General features: G+C 45.7%; 2 protein-coding genes across 3 annotated transcripts in view; one reads left to right on the top strand and one right to left on the bottom strand.

Moving 5' to 3' along the window:
* The window catches only part of ANO10 (anoctamin 10), a 283,194-nt gene extending 272,210 nt beyond the window's left edge, over window positions 1–10,984 (top strand). Inside the window, exon 13 of the mRNA XM_053904132.1 lies at window positions 10,507–10,984. Within this exon, the coding sequence (XP_053760107.1) occupies window positions 10,507–10,611 (105 nt within the window). The 3' untranslated portion in view covers window positions 10,612–10,984. The remainder of the gene's footprint in view (window positions 1–10,506) is intronic.
* Window positions 2,186–21,240, bottom strand: part of SNRK (SNF related kinase) — a 59,023-nt gene continuing 39,968 nt past the window's right edge. Inside the window, exons 1-5 of one of the 2 annotated variants that reach the window (XM_053904131.1) lie at window positions 18,732–18,862; window positions 17,712–17,853; window positions 12,658–12,870; window positions 10,278–10,412; window positions 2,186–6,168 (exon numbers count right to left, since the gene is read on the bottom strand). In XM_053904131.1, coding sequence (XP_053760106.1) covers window positions 4,956–6,168; window positions 10,278–10,412; window positions 12,658–12,870; window positions 17,712–17,824 — 1,674 coding nt within the window. In that variant the 5' untranslated portion in view covers window positions 17,825–17,853; window positions 18,732–18,862 and the 3' untranslated portion in view covers window positions 2,186–4,955. Of the gene's footprint in view, window positions 6,169–10,277; window positions 10,413–12,657; window positions 12,871–17,711; window positions 17,854–18,731; window positions 18,863–21,240 lie in introns of those variants that run through there. The other variant, XM_019418551.2, reaches the window with a different exon arrangement.

The following is a 21,240-nucleotide window of genomic DNA, read 5'->3' as shown; positions in this document are numbered from 1 at the left end:
AGACAGGTATCATGTTTTCACTCGTGTGGAATTTGAGAAACTTAACAGAAGCCATGGGGGAGGGGAAGAGGAAAAATAGTTTCAAGCAGGGAGGGAGGCCAACCATAAGAGACTCTTAAATACAGAGAACAAACTGAGGGTTGCTGGGGGCGGGGAGTGGGGGGAGGGGAAGCCGGGGGAGGGGCACCGAGGAGGACACTTGCTGGGATGAGCACTGAGTGTGGTATGGAAGCGATGAATCGTGGGAAGCCCCTGCCGAAACCAAGAGCACACTGTATACGCTGTGTGTTAGTATGTTAGCCAGCTTGACGATAAATCGTATTCAAAAAACAAAGAAAACAGAAACAAAACAGAACAGTAAAAGGATCACTTGCACTGCCGAATGGAGAACACACAAGAGAAAGGCAAGGGCAGAAGCGGCAAGGTGCCCCAGGAGGAATTTACAGTCGTGCACTTGAGTGCGTGTGAGTTGTGTGAAGACGATGGTGTCATGGCTAGAGTGTTTGTAGTGAAGGCAGCAAGAAAGGGTGAATTTGTGTGTGTGTCGTTTTTATGGTCTTTTTTTTTTTAACGTTTTAGTTATTTTTGAGAGAGAGAGAGACAGAATCCAAAGCAGGCTCCAGGCTCTGAGCTGTCAGCACAAAGCCCGATGTGGGGCTCAAACTCACCGATCGGGAGATGATGACCTGAGCCGAAGTCAACGTTTAACCGAGAGCCACCCAGGCGCCCCAAGAAGGGGTCAATTTTTGAATGGTGCATAAGATTTTCTGTTTGGGGGGTACTTAGCTGCTCAGTCATCTGAACGTCTGACTCGATTTCAGCTCAGGTCATGATCCCAGGGTCATGGGGATCAAGCACACTCAGTGTGGAGCCTGCTTGCGATGGTCTCTCTCTCCCTCTTCCCTCTGCCACTCCCCCCCCCCGCCCCGGCTCACGCACTCTCCCTCTCGCTAAAAAAAGAAAAAAATTTTTAAAAAGGGAAGGGTGATACCAAGATTCTTGTACAAAAAGGTTGAGAGCGGCCACTTACGAGACGGGAAAAATTAGGGGGGGAAGGATTTTGAGGGGAAGGTTGTAAGTTTTGAACACGAACTAAGGTGCTTATCAGACACATCCGTGTAGCTGAGTCAAAGAGGTCGTCGGAGTGTGGTGTTCCTGGGATGTGGGCTGAATGTATCTTGGGTTCTATCAGCACGTAAACTGAATGGGATGGCGGAGAGACTGAGCGCAGAGAAGGCTCCAGGAATGAACTTGCGGTACTCCCAAGTTCAGAGTTTGGGAGAACTAGCAGCCGGGGGATGGGAAGCCGTGAGCTGAAAGCGGGCCCCAGGACAGCAGGGGGGTCACAAGGAAGGCTGCCCAACTGCTCACACGCTACCGTGGGCTTGAAGCTGACCACTGGGGTTGTGGCCGCCAGGGCCCAAGGCTATGGTGGGGGCCGACGGGAAGGGAAGAGGCGCGAACGCGTACAGATTTCTTTCGGGGTTTGTGGTAACGCTTGCACAACATCTACACGGAACCCCCTGAATCGTACAAGCGGAGCATCTCAAAGCCGTTTTTAAAAACCGACCACTGGTTTTAGCACCTGGAGGTCACTGCTGACCTTGAGCAAAGCAGTTACCGTGGGACGACAGCAGCGAGAGCCTGACCGGAAGGGTCCAGAGAGCGAAGAGAGAGAACAAAGACATCTTTTTAAGATAGGGGAACAAAGTCCGGTTTGTTTTGTTTGCTGTTAGGGATGATCTAGCAGAGAAGCGAAGATCGAAGAGAAAGAAGAGAACGGCCGGTAGTCCCCACGGCTGCCTCACTTACACCCGGACAGGCTCAAGGTGCGAGCGAAGGAACTGACCTTGGAATCCCACCGCCGGGAGGAAGGGCGGGGCACGCGGCACAGGTGAAGGTGGGGGGCGCAGCGGGAGCCTGCGGCCCTTCCCTTCCGTCGCTTGGGTTCAGCCCACCGTCAGGGAGCCCGGTGGCCCAGCCGGGTGAGGAAAGCGACGGACCCGGGGAGCGAAGCACAGCTGACGGGCAGTCCTGGGGCCGCCCGAGACTTGCGGTCAGGAGTTTCAAGCGAGAACAGTCACGGTTCGATTCTTTCCAGGCACCTCTGGCAGCACAGGTGCACATGACGCAGGCTGGGTCTCGACACAGCTGCACTCGCAAGACACAGAAACACGGACTCGGCTTGTATTGCTGAACACCAATATGCCACTTTATTATTTGGATTGTTCTTCCCATCTGTCACATACCTGTCGATGTTCACACAGTGAGGAAAATCCACCAGCAGTGGAAGCAACCGACCAAATCAGCTGATGACTCTGTACCCTCTTAACACACATCAGTTCTCACTTGGTAGGGAGACCCTTACTTCGATTCAGTCTCACGGCTATTCTTAAGATCGGTGTCGAGATTGTCACGTCTTTAAATACAGATAGAATTGCCAGAAGTACATAATTTTATATATATATATATGTGTATATATATATAATATATGTACACACACGTACAGAAAAATACAAGACTAATTGTTTTTCCACAATATTTAATTTACACACTACTATAACTCTATGCAACTTCTGAAGACAGGTTAAGGGGTACAAGAAACTGTTTAGAGCTAGTAAAGAGTTTGGTCCAATATTATCTTCATGTAACGGTTATCTGCTCCCTCCCTTTTATGTGACGACATACTATGACATACAACACATGCACAGTCATTCACTTACGAACAGGTGAGTAAGACGCCACTCAGACTAACCTCTGTGTACCCAGAGGGCCAACCAAGCACACGCGACTAATAAGGCTCTATGATACAGCTGTGCAGCATGAACGGTCAACACTGCCGCTCCTAGAGTGAGCACCACATATACGTCGGAATATAAAAAACCATCGGAGACCAAACACACGTGGGTTAGTTAAAAGGTGCCATTCCAAGGCTATACATAATCACAGGAAGAAGTATTTACATTACTTGGAAAACAGCTGCAACAAAGAGTTTATTGCCAATGCCCTTTAGAAACTTCTCTCCTACGTTTAATACAGATGTTACGCTCACTTGTCTATGTGAACCACACATCTTATTTCTGGCCCTTTATAAGATCCCTGCTCAGAATTTCAAGCAAATATGTTCTATGGCTTCACCCACACATCTTTTCTGGTAGCTTTCAGTTATAAATATCACAATGAACTAGAGCTGTAGCTTAAAACATATCTAGCCTAGGTCTAGAAAGTAAAAGAAGTATTTTAAGTATCACCTTTACTTAGTTTAGTAAGTATACTGTGAAATTCCCTAGTGCGGACTAAACTATACGCATCGTGAGTAGCAGAATCAGCGTGTAGTTGGACGAGCCGAGAGCCGTGGAATGCAGTCCTTGGGTGCTCTGCCCCCTCTGCGGACAAAGCGACGGTCACTTGAGAGACACGAAGGGAAGCTGCTGGGAGTGGGAAGGCCCCCCACCCCCGGCCCGGCCGCATCCCACCCCCGGTGTGGATAAGCACCGCTTTGAAGACCCCCCCGGGGCACAGCTTGCAGAGGCGGCATCCGGCCCCTCTCAAAGTTAGCCATCTGCAATATGGTGCGTCTTACGAGACAAGACGCCACGAAAGAGGATTATCTGGTCAAAAGTCATCTTTGTACAGGAACAGTTTAAAGCAAGAGTTCTTCGATTATTGTTTTGGCAGGAAGGCAAAGTGGAAAACGCCTCCAGAAAAGAAAAAGAAAAAAAAAGAAAAAAAAACCAAAACAACAACAAAACACAAAGCAGGCTTTGTGCGTTTTGTCTGCTGTACGTGTGAATTTCACTTTTCTAGGTGTATTTTTTGATCAGCCAATTCTCGTAGCTTACTGGACAGCCAGAGAACATAGAAGAATGGAAAAAACAGAAGAGACAACCGAGTTACCAAACTGCGAAAGGTCACAGCCCAGTAATTTTTTTTTTTTTTTAATTTATAGGCTTTTGACTTTGCCACCCTCTGTGTGCACCTTTGCTTCCATATTAGGCCCTACAGTTTCTTCTATCTACAAGGTTTTAAAGGAAACCCTAGGATGTCCCCTACGGGAAGGAATTTACACCGAGCATCTTTTTGTTCTGTTGGACAGACGTACACTCTATAAGTAGAGTTAAGACACCATCAGTTCACTTCATCACGTTACAAAATAAGATTGTCTGCTTGTAATTTACCACTACGGGGGAAGCTGCCTTATAAATCTAAGTACTTTATCTCACCTAGTACAAAACAAGAAAATCTTTTTCAGTTAAATTTTACGAGCCCAACCTTGTTTTCACACTAGAGCTTAAGACAAACAGGTGTGGGTGTATTGAAATCATGGTTTTAAGGTTCTAAGTGCAGACGCTCGCTGTACTCCGCGCCTCACGGACCTCGGGAGGCGGGGCTCGGGCCTCGGGAGGCGGGGCTCGCGCTCGCTCGCTCGCTCGCTCGCTCGCCCGCTCTCGGGCTCCAGGCCCGGCGGCAACACAACGTTATTGCTTTGGTTCGGTCTCGGACAGCACGGCGTGTGCCTCAGGGCACGGAGTTTCCGTTCTCGCAGAAGGTCAGGACGGGAATTTACGTTTCTCACAAGGAGACAGAAGCATTTTTTTCTCTCTAGGTTAAGTGCAGGACATCCAATTTCTAAGTGTTCCGTGTATCTTAGGTCCCAAATATACATTTTAATTTAATCCTGATCATCCACATTAAAATTATAAGTGTAAAAATGACACAAGAGACTTTTCGGCTGGAAAAGAAAAGCAGTGTCTAGCAGCATGCACAAAGACCATGCATTGTCACGTCGGCAGGCGAACAAACGCGAAGGTAATAAATAACTGCTCCGAACGCCCCCTCGAAGAGAGGAAGCGCGGAGAGCGGCCGGAGGGCCGGGCCGGGCCGGGCCGGGGCGCTCCGCTCTGGGCGGGCGGCGGGCGGCGGGGGGCGGGGGCCGGGGGCCGGCGGGGCCGCGGTCAGATGACGTGGCAGCAGCTGGCCTGGCTGGAGGCGCACAGCAGCCCGTCCTTAGGGTTCCGCTGGATGTTCACAGAGATGGTCTTTTCGCACAGAGGTAGCTGCAGCACGTTGTTTTTCAGGTTCTTGCTCTTTATCCGTCCGAGCTCCGCGGCGCCGGCGGCCACGTGGTCGGAGAAAAACTTGCCGCCGCCCGCGCCGGGGGCCGGCCCCGCGCCCCCCGTCGAGCTGATGCACATCTTCCACGTGGACTTCTCCTGCACCTTCACGCTGGAGAACGGCAAGCCGCCCTGCGGGTCCAGAATGTACCTGGCGCCGCCGTGCAGCTGCGAGCCCAGGCAGAGGCTCATGAGTTTGAGGCTCTGGACCAGCTCCCCGGGGCCGGGGCCGGGGCCGGCGCAGCGGCGCGTGCTGCCCGACGTGCCCGTGGGCTTGCCCCCCGAGCCGCCCGCGGGGCTGCCGCCGCCCGCGCCGCTCTCGCTCGGGCTGGCCTTGTCCGCGCCGCCGCCGCCGCCGCCGCCGCCGCCGTCGCTCGGCTTGCCCTGGCCCCCGCCGTCGCCCTCGCTCCCGGGGGGCCCCTCGCCGCTATCCCGCCGGTGCCAGGAGTAGGTGAAGCCGCCGTCTTTGTCCAGCCGCCGGCGGCTCTCGGAGTCGTCGTCGCTGGTCTCCGAGCTGCTGCAGCTGGAGCCGCGGCCCTGGCTTTTCCTGCGGTGGTAGCGCTTGTGCACGGTGCCCGGGGAGGCGATGTTCATCTTCAGCCGGCTCAGCTTGGGAGGCAGGTTCTCATCCATGTCGAACTCGTCGTCGGACTCCCCTTCCTCAAAGATCTGGTTGAGGACGGGAGCGCTCTTCCTCGACGTCAGCCGGTTGGTGACCGAGGGCTTCCGGCGCAGAACCACCTGCGTCGAGAGGGACACGGGCTTCTTGTCCTCCTCATCTTCCTCCTCGTCCTCCTCCACCCGGAACAGGCACTTGCGCCCGCCGGCCGTGGGCTTCAAGCTCGCAGGTGACACCGCGGAGAGCGCCGGTCCGGCCAACTCGGGGAGGTCGTCTTTCTTGGCCGAGTCACACAGGCCTTTGCTCCTGTGGCCGTTGAGGACGCCGTCGGCAGCCCGAGCAGGAGACTGAGGGACGGTCCCGTGGGACAGAGGCGTGGCCGTGAGATCATCCTCCAGGTCCTGGGGCACGTCGATCTTGGTTGGCCACGACTGCCTGCGTAACAGATTGGAAGGAGAGAGCCATGTGATAATAGGCAGACTCTACCTACACGCCACGCCACGCGATACTTACGGGGCAAAATCCACAGACTGACAGAGAAAGAAAAAAGACAAGAAAAGGAAAAACCACCCCAGCGGCCTTGCAAGCCCGTTCGACGTCCTTTTCTAAAGATCAGCGAGGGCGCCAGCAGGGCGAACGTGGTTCTGAACCACGGGTCCGGTCTGTGGCTCACTGGCCAAATGGACACATCAGAGCTGGCGGGAAAGAGGGCCAAGAGCCAGCCCCGTCTTCCCATACACATCTTACACCACAAGAAAGCAGTTTTAAACAGCACAGGGAGGTCACCAAAGCAAAATTCAAACACCACACATTTTGTTCCTTTGGGTCTTGGCGCACGACCTTTGAGGTATATGGTTTGCTAATAAAATTCACCTGAAAAAATAAAATACAATTCACCTGAAATGCCCAGTCTTCCAGATAGGACAGGATGGTGTAAAAGTGGGAACAGCTCAAGATTAAATAGGAGAGTACTGCAAAGAAAAGTCAACGTACACTGGCATGCATCTCTTCATCAATTAAAAAACACACCAAGCTAAATATAAATGCACGTATTTTTAAAAAACTTCTTGTAACGTTTATTTTTGAGAGAGCGCGCGTGAACGAGCGGGGGTCGGGGGAGGGAGGGGGAGACACAGAATCCGAAGCAGGCTCCAGGCTCTGAGCTGTCAGCACAGAGGCAGGACGCAGGGCTCGAACTCAAGAACCGTGAGATCATGACCTGAGCCAAAACCCAGAGTTGGACGCTTAAACTGACTGAGTCACCCAGGCACCCCTAAATGCACGTGTTTTTAGATGTCCACACAAGCGAAACGGGCGCCAAATCCATAATTACTGAACCTTCAATTTTATTCCCCAATCTAGAGTCACCTAAGGAACAAGAACACTGCTTGGCAGCCAAAGAAAAAGACTTTTGAAAATGAGGTCTCTGGCCTGTGTCGTCCTCCCTGTCCGGGGTAACAGCAGATGCCAGAGAGATTTAAAGTAGCCCCTTCCACACTATGACACTTTTGTTTCACACCGATTATGTTCCCAGAAATAAAACTCAATTAAATCTATAGTTGGAAAAAAACCACCCGGCATTTATGATAGACCTCTCTTCCGCAGCGGCCCGTCGGCTAGTCACTGCTGGGTAGTTTAGGAGAGCCGAGTGCCGGATAAGGTCTTTGAGGTCACTAAGTGCCTCTGGACAAGTCACCCGTCCCCCAGCCACACAAGTACGTGAAGCCGGCGGCTCTGGGGCACCCTGGGGGGCCCCGGGCTGGGAGGCCAGCGGCCCACGGTGTCCGACCAGCAGAGCGGCAGCCGGCGCAGTCCAGGACGCGGGGACCCGCCAAGCGGCGGGGGCTCTTCATGCCTCACCTCCCGAGAAGAAAGCCAACGCCGTTCTCAGAACCCGCGCCCAGGAACAGGCCGGCTGGGTGCCGCTGCTGGGGTGGCGCCTCCACTGGCCACGTCCGAACCGATCGCTTTTATAGGAGTGAGTCAAGTTGTTAAACGGCTCACGTTAACCGAGCACGCACGTGAGCTCCTGTTGTGCTAAACTGAGTCATCTGTATTGTCCCAACACTGTGAGCAAATCTGGCTTAACAAAACAGAGGAGAGACAGCTAAACAAGAATTAGGAAGGAGTCACATGGACGGCACGGTTCACTGCCTCAGTGCTCACCAGGGCCAGCGCTGTCCCGGGAGCCTGACGGGGGTCGGTGCACTTGGCCCCCCGGGCTCCACAAGGGAGCTACATCTTCCCTCTTCACAGACGAGGAAACGAGAACACAGTAAGAAACCTGCCCAAGGTCGTGCAGGCTTGTGAACAGTGACCTGTGGGTTGGGTTCCACGGTTACTCCCCCGCCCGCCCGAGGCAACCTAGGAAGCTTCCGGATGGCTGTGGCTGCACAGACAGACGTCTGCGGTCTGGCCTCAGTGGTCCTCCTCACTTCCAGGTCTGTCAGAGGATGCCGGCCCCGAGCCCTCCCGTGCTAGGGTCAGCTCCTCAGAGGACCCCGTGAGGCCTCTTCGAACACACAGACCGCACCACGCTTCCATCCCACCCCGGCAGAACACGAAGAAGGTGCACTGCCTGCGGCCGGGGGTCCCCGGCTCCCCCTGCCTGCCCCTCTTGGGGAGCTAACTGCTGGTTCAAAGGCCCGTCTACTGACTCGGGGTCACTGACCTGAGGGCACGTCCAGCAGCAGAACCAAGCCAGGTCCAGGGTTCTGGCAAAGTCACAGTGACAATAAGAAGAAGGCAAGGAAGCAGGTCTACCACCTTGCCTGGGCCCGGGAGGAGGCGAGGCCCTCACAGCATCTCCACTCCAGCATCCCCAGGAGAATAAAAGGAAAAGCTGAGGGAAGGTTCTGATACTTCTCTATCGCCTCTGTCAGTTTTGTTAACTTTTATAATAAAGTAAAACCAACTTAACTCGTTTACATATGTGATCAAGTTTAGACTGAGTTCTGATCTGTTTCCCTAAAAATAGCTCAAATCCAAACATTCCATTCTCCAAGGCTGGGGTGACTCCAGACTCGGTGGCCCGATGTGTGGTGACCCTGCTCTTTCCCATCAGGGGCCTCAGCCCGGGAGTAGGTTGACCTCACCACTCAAAGTCATGGTCCTGGCTGGTCTCACGCCCAAGAGCCCCCAGCCCCCGGGGCCCAGTCCTCTTCCAAGCAGATACCACACAGCATGCCTAGGCTTTATTACAGAAGACTCCATCCAGGATATAAATGAAGTTACAAAGACCACTTTCCAGTTCTAGATTTCTAAATCTTTATTCTTTGGCCACCCAGGAACATTTTTGTCTCTCTTCTCTGTCGCCCCATCCCAAGTAACAGCCTACACACGGCAAGCTGACAGCACGTAATGTAAATCCAATGGCTTTCTGCCTGTTTTAAATAATAATTACTACTTAATATTCAGACATACATACATATTCCTATGTGGATGTAAGAGTAGAGAATTATTCAGAATTGGGAGCATCCTTCTCTTTTTGAATCACTACACTTCCACGGATTACTTCATCTGAAGAGGGAAAGATAAATTATATATAACTTTCAGAGTGGTGATGTCAACAAGGAACCCTCTCCATACTTTGATTTTAAATAGAAAGCTAATATGGCAGAAGAAAAAGCAAAGTGGGAAAGGGGGGGTGGGAGGGGGGAGGAGGAGAAGATGGAAAGCACACTCACGACTTTGACAACGGTGGTGGTAAAATACTCATAACAGGGACAGCACACAGAGCAGCCCAGTTCAGGAGGCAGACAGTATTATCACTCCCATTGTCACTCCCAGTCAGAAAGAGGTTAAGTGACCTCCCAAGGTCAGGCAGCCAATAAATCAACTAGCTGATGTGTGTAATCACTGAAATCCTGAGCTAACACAATGGCACAGAAATGCCCTGGATGTTCTTAAAAATTATTTAAAAAAACTGAGGGAGGGGCGCCTGGGTGGCTCAGTCGGTTAAGCGTCCGACTTCAGCTCAGGCCACGATCTCGCGGTCCGCGAGTTCGAGCCCCGCGTTGGGCTCTGGGCTGATAGCTCAGAGCCTGGAGCCTGCTTCCGATTCTGTGTCTCCCTCTCTCTCTGCCCCTCCCCCATTCATGCTGTGTCTCTCTCTGTCTCAAAAATAAATAAAAACGTTAAAAAAAAAAAAAACCAAAAAACAAAAAAAAAAAAAAACTGAGGGAAAGTATGGCCTTGTTCCTGGAATGAAAAATTAAAGAAAATAACACATTAATACATATCATATCTGGAAGAGTTTAATGGAAAATAGTTGACACACACTCAGCTGCTTCTCCAAACGTGTTTTCCTGGCCAGGCCAGCAGCCACAGCCCCTCTCCCCTGAACGCGGGAGGGAAGGTGTCCTTGGTGACGAAGGGACAGGACCCCCACACACGGAGAGCCCATGCACGGCCTCTCCCATGAGGCTGCCACCCCTGTTTATATTCTCTTGCCCCAAAGAGTGATTAGGAAGCATTTTTGAAAAAGGGGTTCACTATTTCAAAACATTAAACTTACTAAAATCAGGGAGGATTTTTTTTCTCACCTAAACTGGGCCTTGATATTGCTAGGGCTTGCAGATCTGGTTTGTATTTCTTTCTCTTGTTTCTCCCTCAGGATCCTTTCAGCAAGCAGGAAGTATGTGGCCGTGATGTGGTTGTACCTGTTGGTTTCCAGGGCTCTGAGGAAAAGAAGGGGGAACAGACATAAGCCACGTCAGAGGGTTTGCTTTTTTACAAGCAGAACTGATTTTTTTTTTTTTTTTTTTTTTTTAGGTACAAGCAAATGAAATCCAATGCCCTGGAATCTTTAAAATTATGAAAAAACACAGACAAGAGGAAAAAAAAACCCAAGCAAGTCACTATTTAGATCACTCCTGAAATTCTAAAAAATGACTCCATAAAAATGTTCAATTTGTAAGAAAAATAAAAAATGCTGATAGCTGCTGAGCTGGGTGTCAGTTTTCCACACATAAAAAAGGTAGCGAAGCTTTCCAAGAATGTATGCGTTATCCAAGAATGTAATGTGTGTGTCAAAGTGTTTGTTTTCATTAAACTGGCTCACGTGCTCCCATCAGAGTAGGAAATGGCAGTGCGTTATGAGACACTAATATCAATCAGAAAAATTAGGAAAAGTTTTTCTTTTTACACTCTTTGCATTTATTGGCATTTTACACACTAATGAATTGTTAATGTATCTGAGAGCACGTCATTAGCCTCCTCTTTGAATAAAATCAACGTACTCATTCATCCACTTCAAAAGAGCGCTTGGAGTACCTAGTCTGGGCACGCACCGTGCGGCCAGGGGCTGTCACGGCACACGCACAGGGCACACGGCCACCCGCTCTCCTGCAGCCGGCCTGGCCTGGGAACTGCAAGAGTGCGCGAAAAATGGTCTACCGGGCCCAGAAATACGTAACTGTACTTTTCAGAAACTTTCCATAGTAGAAAATACACAATGAACACTCAGGAAAGAAGCAATACAGCGACTGCTTTTCACAAAATGAATGGGGTTGCGGGGGGAAGGGTCACAGCTAAGGGGCTGGGCAGGCTGAGGGGCCACTCTGAAGAGCCCCCTGATGCAATTCAGGGCTCAGAACGACTTCTTAGAGTGGTTTCCTAAGCGGAGTACCAGATAAGGACATTGGCCTGTGTTCGGGGAACCAAAACACGTGTCTTTGAGTTGAGAAGTCATGCTCAGGAGGAGACGTGGGCCACAGGCGAGACCTGAGACCAGCCTGGGGGAGCCTTGGGCCTCCCTTTCACCATGCACGTGCCCACTAGTGGACAGGAAAACAGGGTCACCTGACCCAGTGAGACTGTCCTTCCCTTCAGATTTCTCACTGAATTTACAGGAATTACAAATCGTTCTAAATGATACCACTGCATGTATTTATTTAAGCTAAGAACATTAAGCCAATTCAGCCAGATACAAAGAGCCTTCTATCCACTCAAAATGAAAAATCACTTTCTACACATTCCTAAATCGAATGTCCTTGGCAGAAGTAGCAAGTGTCCTGCTCTTCCTGTTCATTTAGGTCATTAAGTAGCTATGGATCAATCTGTGAAAACTCATAATGCAGCTGGCTATCTGTAGAAATGTGTATTTACACCAAAATTTTGAACCTGGTCTTTTTTGTTTTGTTTTGGGTTTTTTGCCCCCCAGAATATGTCCTCTTTCCATTATACCTGTTTCATTCAACAGGTTAACCAACTTTTGATTGTTCATTTGTGGAAATACTTCATAATTTTCTAGACAGGACCTCTTATAGGAACCAATCATTGCTAAAACAAAGCAACAGCATCTTTATATTATCCCTAATTCCACATTTCTTAGGTTATTAAGACCTAGCTTTGGTTTTAAGGGATTTAATTAACAACTCTGTATCTTGTGGGTTCCAGGTTGCTGCGGCTCTGAAGGGCCAGAAAGTATCACAGCACGATGCAGCCAGTGACGATACCCAAGCCACCAGGCACGGCGGTGGCCCACTAAAATGTTACTTACAACAATGTGTGACTGGCCCCATAAGACAAGCCCTGATTTAGAGGCTGTGGTCTGCCCCATTCTCCCTGCCCACTGTGGGACCAGCGGGAGACACGGCAACAAAGAGGATACTGCTGTGGTAAGACGTGCACTGGGATGCACAAGACGCTACTCCAATCCCCCCCTGTAGGAAGCGAGAGAGGCCACATTACTTGCTGACGCCGAGCAACGGTTTACTCGTTCACTAGTACAAAAATAAAAACAATAAAACAACAAAACCCATGAGACAGGCACCGGGCCAGTAACTCTAGAGATAAATGACATAACCCCCGCCGGCTGGGAACTCTACCCATTACGGTGGCCACAAGCCCTGGCAAGTCAAGAGGCGAGCCCATTCCACGAATCCTAAACCCATGGCCCCATGCGCACAAGTGCCGACATACTCCACAATGGCGTCTCGGTCCGCTATGTCCCCGAGCACCATGCGCTGAATGATGCTGTTGTGTTCCTCCTCCGAGAGGTTTTTGTATGACACAAGGGGGATGTTATATTTTGTGGCTGGCGAAGGGTCCACTCCTTGAAGCCAAGGATGATTCTCAATCTCTTCCAAGGAGGCCCTTCTCTTGGGATCTCTCTGTAGCATCCGTGTGATCAGGCTGGAAAGGAAGGTAAGTTCACTGTTAGAGCAAACTGTTGGAAGGGATTAGTAACGGTGGATTATTTTATTCATCAGAATTGTTCCCTACATTTAGACCATCAATTCCATTAGGTTCACCGGTGGTGGTGGTGGTGGTGGTGGTGGTGGTGGTGGTGGTGGTGTGGCAGATGGGAATAAAGAAAATTCAGTGTCATCAGATTAATAAATAGAAAAACACAATTGCCGGATATACTGACAAGCCGAACAGCCTCCCATCATCTACAAGCAACTCTAGGTATCAACATCTGTCCTTGATTAACTGTGGCTTAGCGACATACCAGAACCAGCTACGATGATCAGCAATGACACACAGGATAGAGTGCACGAGCCAACATCTGCTTCCGGAAAAATGAATGACCCTAAATGCCACATGCATCTTGTTTAAAATGCCCCGTGCTGGCAAAATAGTAAATGCACACGTACATCAAGATGGAAGGAAGGGGTACTCAGGTAAAAATGGAGTCAAAGCAGGAGTCTTAGGAGGCGAATGACAAAGCTAGCCTTTGACCTGACTGCTTCTGCTTTGGGTTTGAAGGCTACAGTGAGTGCATAAAACAGAATATAATGTGTAGGGCCTACTGAAGGCAGGGGGCACAACTAGAGCCCTCGTAAGGAGCTGGGATCCCAGCTTCTGTTGAGAAATGAGAAACAAATCTACTGCTTAGATATCAGGCAGGAAACCTGCCTGCCTCGACACTGGCTGTGGAGGTCGGGCATGGAAATCTAAGAATTGCTAGCCACAGGCGGCTCCTCAAACATGCCACATGTTTGTGGTCCAAATTAATAATATGTGCGTGGAACACACAGGGAAGAAGTTAATTTAAAGTGGTTTTAAGCTGGAGGTGCTCCTGGGCTCCTACAAGAAGGAAATGCAAACCCTCTCTGTAGCAATGGAACCGAAAGAACTCCCCACATATTACAAAGAATACAACCTCACAGTCAAAAAATATAAAAGAAACAAGCACCTGTAGCAGGAACAAAAAAACACACAACAGCAAAATCAGAATGCTGTCTTCAAATACTGAATTTTTCAGACATAGACCGTAACTGTGTTGAATATGCTTAAGACATGCAGAAGCCTACCAGATTCTGTATCTCCCTCTCTCTCTGCCCCTCCCCAGCTCACACTTTGTCTCTCTCTCTCTCTCTCAAAAATAAACAAACATCAAAAAAAAAAAAAAAAAAAAAAAGACATGGAGAAGCCTTGGGGCGTCTGGATGGCTCAGTCGGTTGAGTGCATGACTTTGGCTCAGATCATGATCTCACAGTTCATGGGTTCAGCCCCATGTCAGGCTCTGTGCTGACAGCTCAGAGCCTGGCACCTGCTTTGGATTCTGTGTCTCCCTCTCTGTCAAAAATACAAAAACACTTAAAAAAAAAAAAAAAAAAAAAAGGTGGGTGGAGGGGCCTGGGTGGCTTAGTAGGTTAAGCCTACTCTTGATGTCAGCTCAGGTCATGATCTCATGGTTCCTGAAATCAAGCCCCGCATTAGGCTCTGCACGGACAGTGTAGAGCCTGCTTGGGATTCTCTCCCTCTGCCCCTCCTCTGCTCTCTCTCTCTCTCTCAAAATAATTAAACATTAAAAAAAAAAAGCAATGGACAATTTTTAAAAATTAGACATAAAGAGAATTAGAATTCAAAGACCGAGCCAAAGGAATAACCCTGCATTGGTGGACTAAGAGGTAGAAAATACGAAGGTTAAAAGACATGGGGGACAAGAGTGAAAATACCTAATGTACATCTAACCCAAGTTCCAGAAGGGAATGAGGGAATGGGCAAGAAACTGTATTTGAAAATATAATGGTTAAGGATTTTCCAAATTCATGGAAGAAAACAAATCCTGATCCAGGAAGCCCAACACATCCTAAGCAGAATGAACAGAAGCTCTCAAAGCAGCCTGAGAAGAGACAAATCACCCATGCAAGAACAACAGAAGGTTGAACAGCTAACTTCCCAATAGCAACAAGACATATCAGAAGGTGCAGAATAACATCTTCAATAACCTGAGAAAGATCACATGTAACACAAAGCTATCTTCAATGAAAAACTGAGAAAGCTGATCACCAACAAATGCTCATCAAAGAAATTCTAAAGGGTATAATTTTGGCAGAAGAATGTGATCCCAAGTAGAAGGATATACAAAGTTCTTATGAAACATCTGGGTAATTCTAAACAATTTTTTACTACATATAATAATACTGTCTAATTTGTGGAGTTAAAAAAAAAAAGGTTACTGAAATATTGAATGATAAAGTATTCTAAGGATTTTGGGTTGTTTGGGAAGAGAATAAACATAAGGATTAACTTTCAATTTTATTAAATTAAGTATACAAACATGTATGTGTGTGTTAAAACAGACTATAACTTCCAAGCTAGTTGAAGGGAGAGAGCCAAATAAGGCGAAAAAGAAAAACTTCCATCAATCCCAAAGAAGAACAGACAAAAAGAAAAAAAAAAAAGAAAGAGAGAAAAGGAGGACAAATATGAAGCATATAAAAAGAAGATAAATACATCTATACCTTTCAGTGAACACAATAAATATGAATGGGAAACTCTCTGATTAAAAGACAAGAATGCTTAGATGGCTCCGAAAACAGCTCCCAGCTGTTAAAAAAAAAAAAAAAGATGTACTTAAAACGAAGATGATAAAAGGTTTATTTAAAGGAAAATAATGGAAAACTATATAGCATACATAAATGCTAACCAAAGATGACAGGTTTGGCTAGCTAAAACTAGATAACACAGATTGACTTTAAGGCAAAAAGCATCATTAGAGATAAGGAGTGATATGTAAGTTCAATTCACTGGTAAGATACAACAATTCGCACCTGGTAACACTGCCTTAAAACAATCAAATAAGAAACTGACAGACCTCCAAGAATAAAACAATAAATCTACCATCACAGTGGAAGAGCATCTTAGTAAGTGATATATCAATTAATCAAAAAACTCAGAAAAGATGTATGTAATTTAAATGGCATAATTAACAAGCTTGATCTTAAGGTATATAGAACTGACCCCAACAATTGGAAAATATACATTGTTTTCCAGAACAAAAGGATCCTTTACAAAAATTGACTCCAAGCTATGCATTAAGCAAGCCTCAACAATTTGAAACAAAAACTAGTTACTACATAGACTATATTCTTGAACTACAATGCAATTAAGTTAGAAATGAAGAACAAAAAGCTAATTACAAAAACTCTATACACTTGGAAATGTAGAACTCCCCTCTAAAAACTTACAGGTTAAATAAACCATTTGAAACTAGAAAATCCTCAGAACTGAATAACAGGTCTATAAATCAAAACTAGTTAAGATGCCAGAAAAATGGTGCCAGAAGGCAATTTATATAGCCTTAACTCTGACATTAGAACAGGAAAATTTGTGAGCTGAGTATCCAACATAAGATGGGGGGGGGGGGGGGGGGGGAGAGAAAAGAGGAAGAATTAGCCCATGAAATAGGTAGAAGGAAAATAATACAGATAAAATTCACAACATAAAACAAAAAATACAAGCAAATTAATAAAGATAAAAGGCAGTTCTTTGAAAAAGACTAATAAAATGAACAAACTTCAGGTAAGACTTATCAAGAGAAGGCAAAAACTATCAATATTGGAATGATAACGTGCAACATCCCCACTGATCTATACACTTTACAAATATAATCAGAAAATATAAATACTTAAGGCCAATACGTTTGAAAATTGACATAAAATGGACAAACTCCTTAAAAAACACAAGTGAGCAAAACTGATATAGGAAAAAGCAGAAAAATGAATGGTCCTACGATTACTAAAAATAATCCCTCTAGGAGGGAGAAACAGAAGGCTTCTAAGATATTACTACTGTTCTATTTCTTAGGCTAGAACAGGTTCTACCACTGTCACATCATTAGTAGCTGGAGAAGCCAGTATCTGAATCCAGAGAGTTTGAATATGTAAATTCTTAACCATCCACCTCACAACTTAAGATGGGGCTCCACTTGGAGAAAAGATGTCTCAAGCTATCAGATTTTCTTACCCGCTGATGGGAAAAACTAAACTCTTTGCTACTACAGCAAAATCCTTTAAACAGTAGCTACAATCTCAGCTGAACTTACTTAAAAATATCACTCATTAAAAAAATACACACACACACACACACACAATGTCAATGAAATACTGGGCTTCTAACAGTTCTTTTATATTTGTCACTACGTTTATCATAAAGTATAAAGTACTCTAAATTCCAAAGAGTCAACTTGAGTGTACTTTTGTTTGCTGGCTTCCCACAGTCCTATAAACCAAAACAGAGCTCTTCTGTCGACTGCGGAGAGTCATGTTGTAAATAAAATCACGGGACACCTTATGTAACACCAAAATGGTGTGTTGGTGGTCTATTTCAGGATGGGATATGCCTTAAGTTTTCTCTGGAATTTAAAATAATTCCAGGTGGTCTTGCTTTTTTGCTGATGCAAAAAGGGAAAGGTAGTTCCCATGGTAATATCTTCATTTCAAGTGAGTAACTACCATTCTTGGAGGCTGAAGAGGCATGCAATGGATTTCAAGAAAACAAATATATTTAAGAAACAGACTAATACATTTTGTACTCTAATATCAAATTTCAAGTCATATTCTGGGTTGACCCCCCAAATACACTTAACAAGAACAAAATATCAAGTTTGAAAATTAAAAGAAACCCAGATGCTCAGGTGCTGAAGTCACCTCAAATTTTTTTGACGTGGAATAAAATAAAACTTCTGGTTTTTATATGAGTACTTAAGTTTCCACATTCTTTTTTTGTTTGTTTCTACTTACTCTTTACACTCTTTGGACACATGGGATGGTACTGTATATTTGCAATCCATGATCATGGTCAATGTCTCACTGTCATTGGCCTCTTGAAAGGGTGGCTGTCCACACACCAACATGAAAAGGATCACTCCCAGACTCCAAATATCTACAAATTAAAAGACAGACTGTTAAATACTGGACGAGTTAGAAAACCAAAAACACTAAGAAGAGCAAAAGTAGACTAACAACATTATTTTATTTGAATAGTGAAAAGCGTTTATATCTCAAAACAATAACAACAACAACAACAACAACAACAAACATTTGGGGAAGAAAACTTAAGCCCCAATAAGGCAGGGAAGGTATCTGTCTTGTTCACTGTTTTTCTATTCACTTCAGCCACAGGGTGAATGGTCAATAAATGTTCAACAAATTAATTCATTTATTCATTAGTTAATGGCAAGAACATCAAGTGGAAAGTAACAATCAAGGTTCCCAAACCACTGGACAACAGACTGCTGTTTTTCTCATGACATTATTTACCAGAGAAAAAACTATTAATACTCTGAGACATGAAACGGATCTTGCCTAATATCACAATTATCTCAGTTGTTCTTCACCTGGATCCTGGTTAGAGAACCAGATAATGTTAAGTCACAGTCACAGTCATTTTATAGTTAAGAAAATTAAAATTCAGAGAGGACAGAACTATTTCTGTGTTGTCAATAAAGAAAAAGACAGGTGATGTATTATTTCCAAGGCCAGAGCTAGGTCTGAACACGTAAGTAACCAGGAGCCACACTGTGGCTTAAAAACAGCGGAGGCTACTTAAATAAAGTGCTGGAAAAGATAGTAGGTTTTCCATCACTGTAAGTATTTCAGCAAAGGCTGAGCAACTGTCTAACATTCTACATAAGACATTCCTGTACTGACTATAAGTCTGGACGAGCTGACATCTGAGGACCCTCCCAACTGTAGCATTAGATTAACTCCCACAATAACAAATAACCCCCTACACTTCTTGCCATTAAATAACAAACTCACCAATCAGTTGGAAAAATGATGGCTTTTCAAATGAAAAAAGGAGGACTCCATTTAGGAAGGATAGCACAAATCATTCATTCATTCCAGAAACTAAAGTATAGACATGCTACGTAAACATTCATATAATAAGAGATGATGAATTCAAGAAGCTTTCTACCAGAAAAAGGCCACCACAAAGAATGGAGAGGCAAGCCACGTGGACTTTGTCACCACATCTGTTAATACTCAACTGCTATTTTCACTTAACCTTAAACACTCAAACTAATGAAGGATCCATATTATTTTCCAGCAGAATTATAATTTGTTAATAAAATATCTTTTCCTTGGTCCAAACTAAACAAAGAAGGCAATAAGGCAGAAACCCAAAATTATAAACACTTGTGACTTTTTTTTTATGTATATGATAAATTTTACTAAGGATGCTTCAGTGGAAATTAGTGAAACAGATGGAAAAATCTACTAAAATTAAAACATTACATATGTAAGAATGAAAGAGACCTAAAGAGCATTCAGTCTGAACCTTAAGCTCTGCAGTGTCCCTAAGAGGTCTGCCTGGCATTGCTTATAGGATGCATGAATTATGTGACCTACCGCCCCAGGACAGCAAGCTGGCTCCACTCACTGACCCACATTTCTTTACCTTGATCTTGGAATGCAGAGGGCCATCCCCGTGCAAAGTCCAACAATCTGCATAATGGTGGCTAGCTGCACCTGCTCTTTAAACCTCTGGTGAGAAGAATTTATAACCCCAATTCTAGTTGTAACTTAGTGGGAATTTCAAAGGAAATTCACCTAGTTGATGGTTAACTTAAACCCTCTTTGAACAACCTGAACCTGCTACTTTGGGGGGTCACCTGCCCCAACTCCCAAGCCACTACTGTGAACAAGTGGCAGTTACATTTATTCTCCTTTAACGCAGTGCCCCTCCCTCATTTCACAAAGCAGTTATATTCTAGAAACTCACGATAAAGTAAACTCACCTTTTCAATGATGTTCACTACACAAGGAGGGAAACCCACCACATTTTTTTTTTTTTGGTTCGTTTATTTTATTTTGTGTTATTTTATTTTTGGCTATCTCTTCTCCGAAGAAGGGAAAGGGATTTTAAATGGCTCTCAATAAAAATGCATAAAAATAAACATCAGGGTAGTTAAAATAAAAACTTTCTTCTGTTGTTCAAATACTGACAATGTCTGAGGTTACTACTATAACCAACCCTAACCATTAATACACATGTATTTGAGACACACTAAATTCGTCTTTCCATATAAATCCTACAAAACAACAATTTGTATAAAATGAATCTGGTTACATTATTTCTTCTACCATCTCGTATTTCAACTGTGAATAAACTAGTTTGTTTTTTTAGCTTTTTACTTTTTCTCTATGCTAAATTGGAGATGATATCTGACAGTGCAACTACACAAAGCTTATGTTTTAAAAGCATAAGCAATAATATAAATATCAACTAATAATTACCCCAAGTTCTTATCAGGTTAAAGAAAACTTTCTGTTAAATATCAACCTCAACAGTAACAAGGAAGTCCAATTCTTTGGAAAGGTTCTCTGCAGGATCATTTCTCCAAGCAAACTCACACACTCCACTTGCTAGGAAGTGGTGCACGATTAGAAGAGTAAAAGAAGAAAAATAACATATATATACCGTTTCCACTGTTTCCGGTCAGAGGTCAAATAATTTCTGAACATACAGATGCTGAATATTTGAGAAATGTGGAAAAATAATTCTATGCCTGGGAGTCTGCAAAGCTAAGTGACATCAGGCAAAGGATCTAAACTAGACGAGAACAGCAGTGCAGTCAGGGGGACAAAGTTTTAGAAAGGGCAAATGACCCTCTCACTGGGACAACCTGATAATTCACGGGGCCGCTTATGCCATTTATTTATTTTCCAGACTTTTAATTTCTCTTCTTATTCTACTGTCTTGGAATGATTTTACTTTTCCATCCTAAGGCCAAAGGAAAGAGATAAAAAGTCACTAAATAAACACAAAGTGGTATGACTTTAGCCAAGTGATTTGAACGTGTTTCTCCACTGTTCAATGGGCATAGTAGCAATAACGCACTTCCTCTTAACGTTGCTGTGGGTATTAAACAGAAAACTCGAATGCGTGCCGAGTATTCCGGACAGAGCCCAGCACACATTCTAAGGAGGCTGCCATGCCTCGCCCCCATCCGTCTGTGTTGGGCGGGCACTGCTCCTGAGCACAGGGGACACAGAGATGAATGGGGGACACCCGTGCCCTTACAGGACTCCCAATTCACTGTGAGAAACAGACGACAGATAGCTCAGAAGGCACAAAGCCAACAAGAAACACCAGTGGAGATGAGGGGAGAGGAACAGGAAAGGCCTCTTGGTAATACAGCTAAAAAAGGTGGTAATTCATAATCTTGGATCCCCAGGACAAGACAGGTGGTATCACAGGGCTAAGAATGGCAACAAGAAAGATTATCTATTACTCTCCCCTCAAATGGGGGAGGGAGTTGGCACA

This window comes from Panthera pardus, unplaced genomic scaffold (assembly GCF_024362965.1).
Source record: "Panthera pardus isolate Hobbes unplaced genomic scaffold, ASM2436296v1 HiC_scaffold_16, whole genome shotgun sequence".
Lineage (NCBI taxonomy): Eukaryota > Metazoa > Chordata > Mammalia > Carnivora > Felidae > Panthera > Panthera pardus.
The sequence above is the reverse complement of the archived record's forward strand: the minus strand, read 5'-3'. Positions and strand labels throughout refer to the sequence as shown.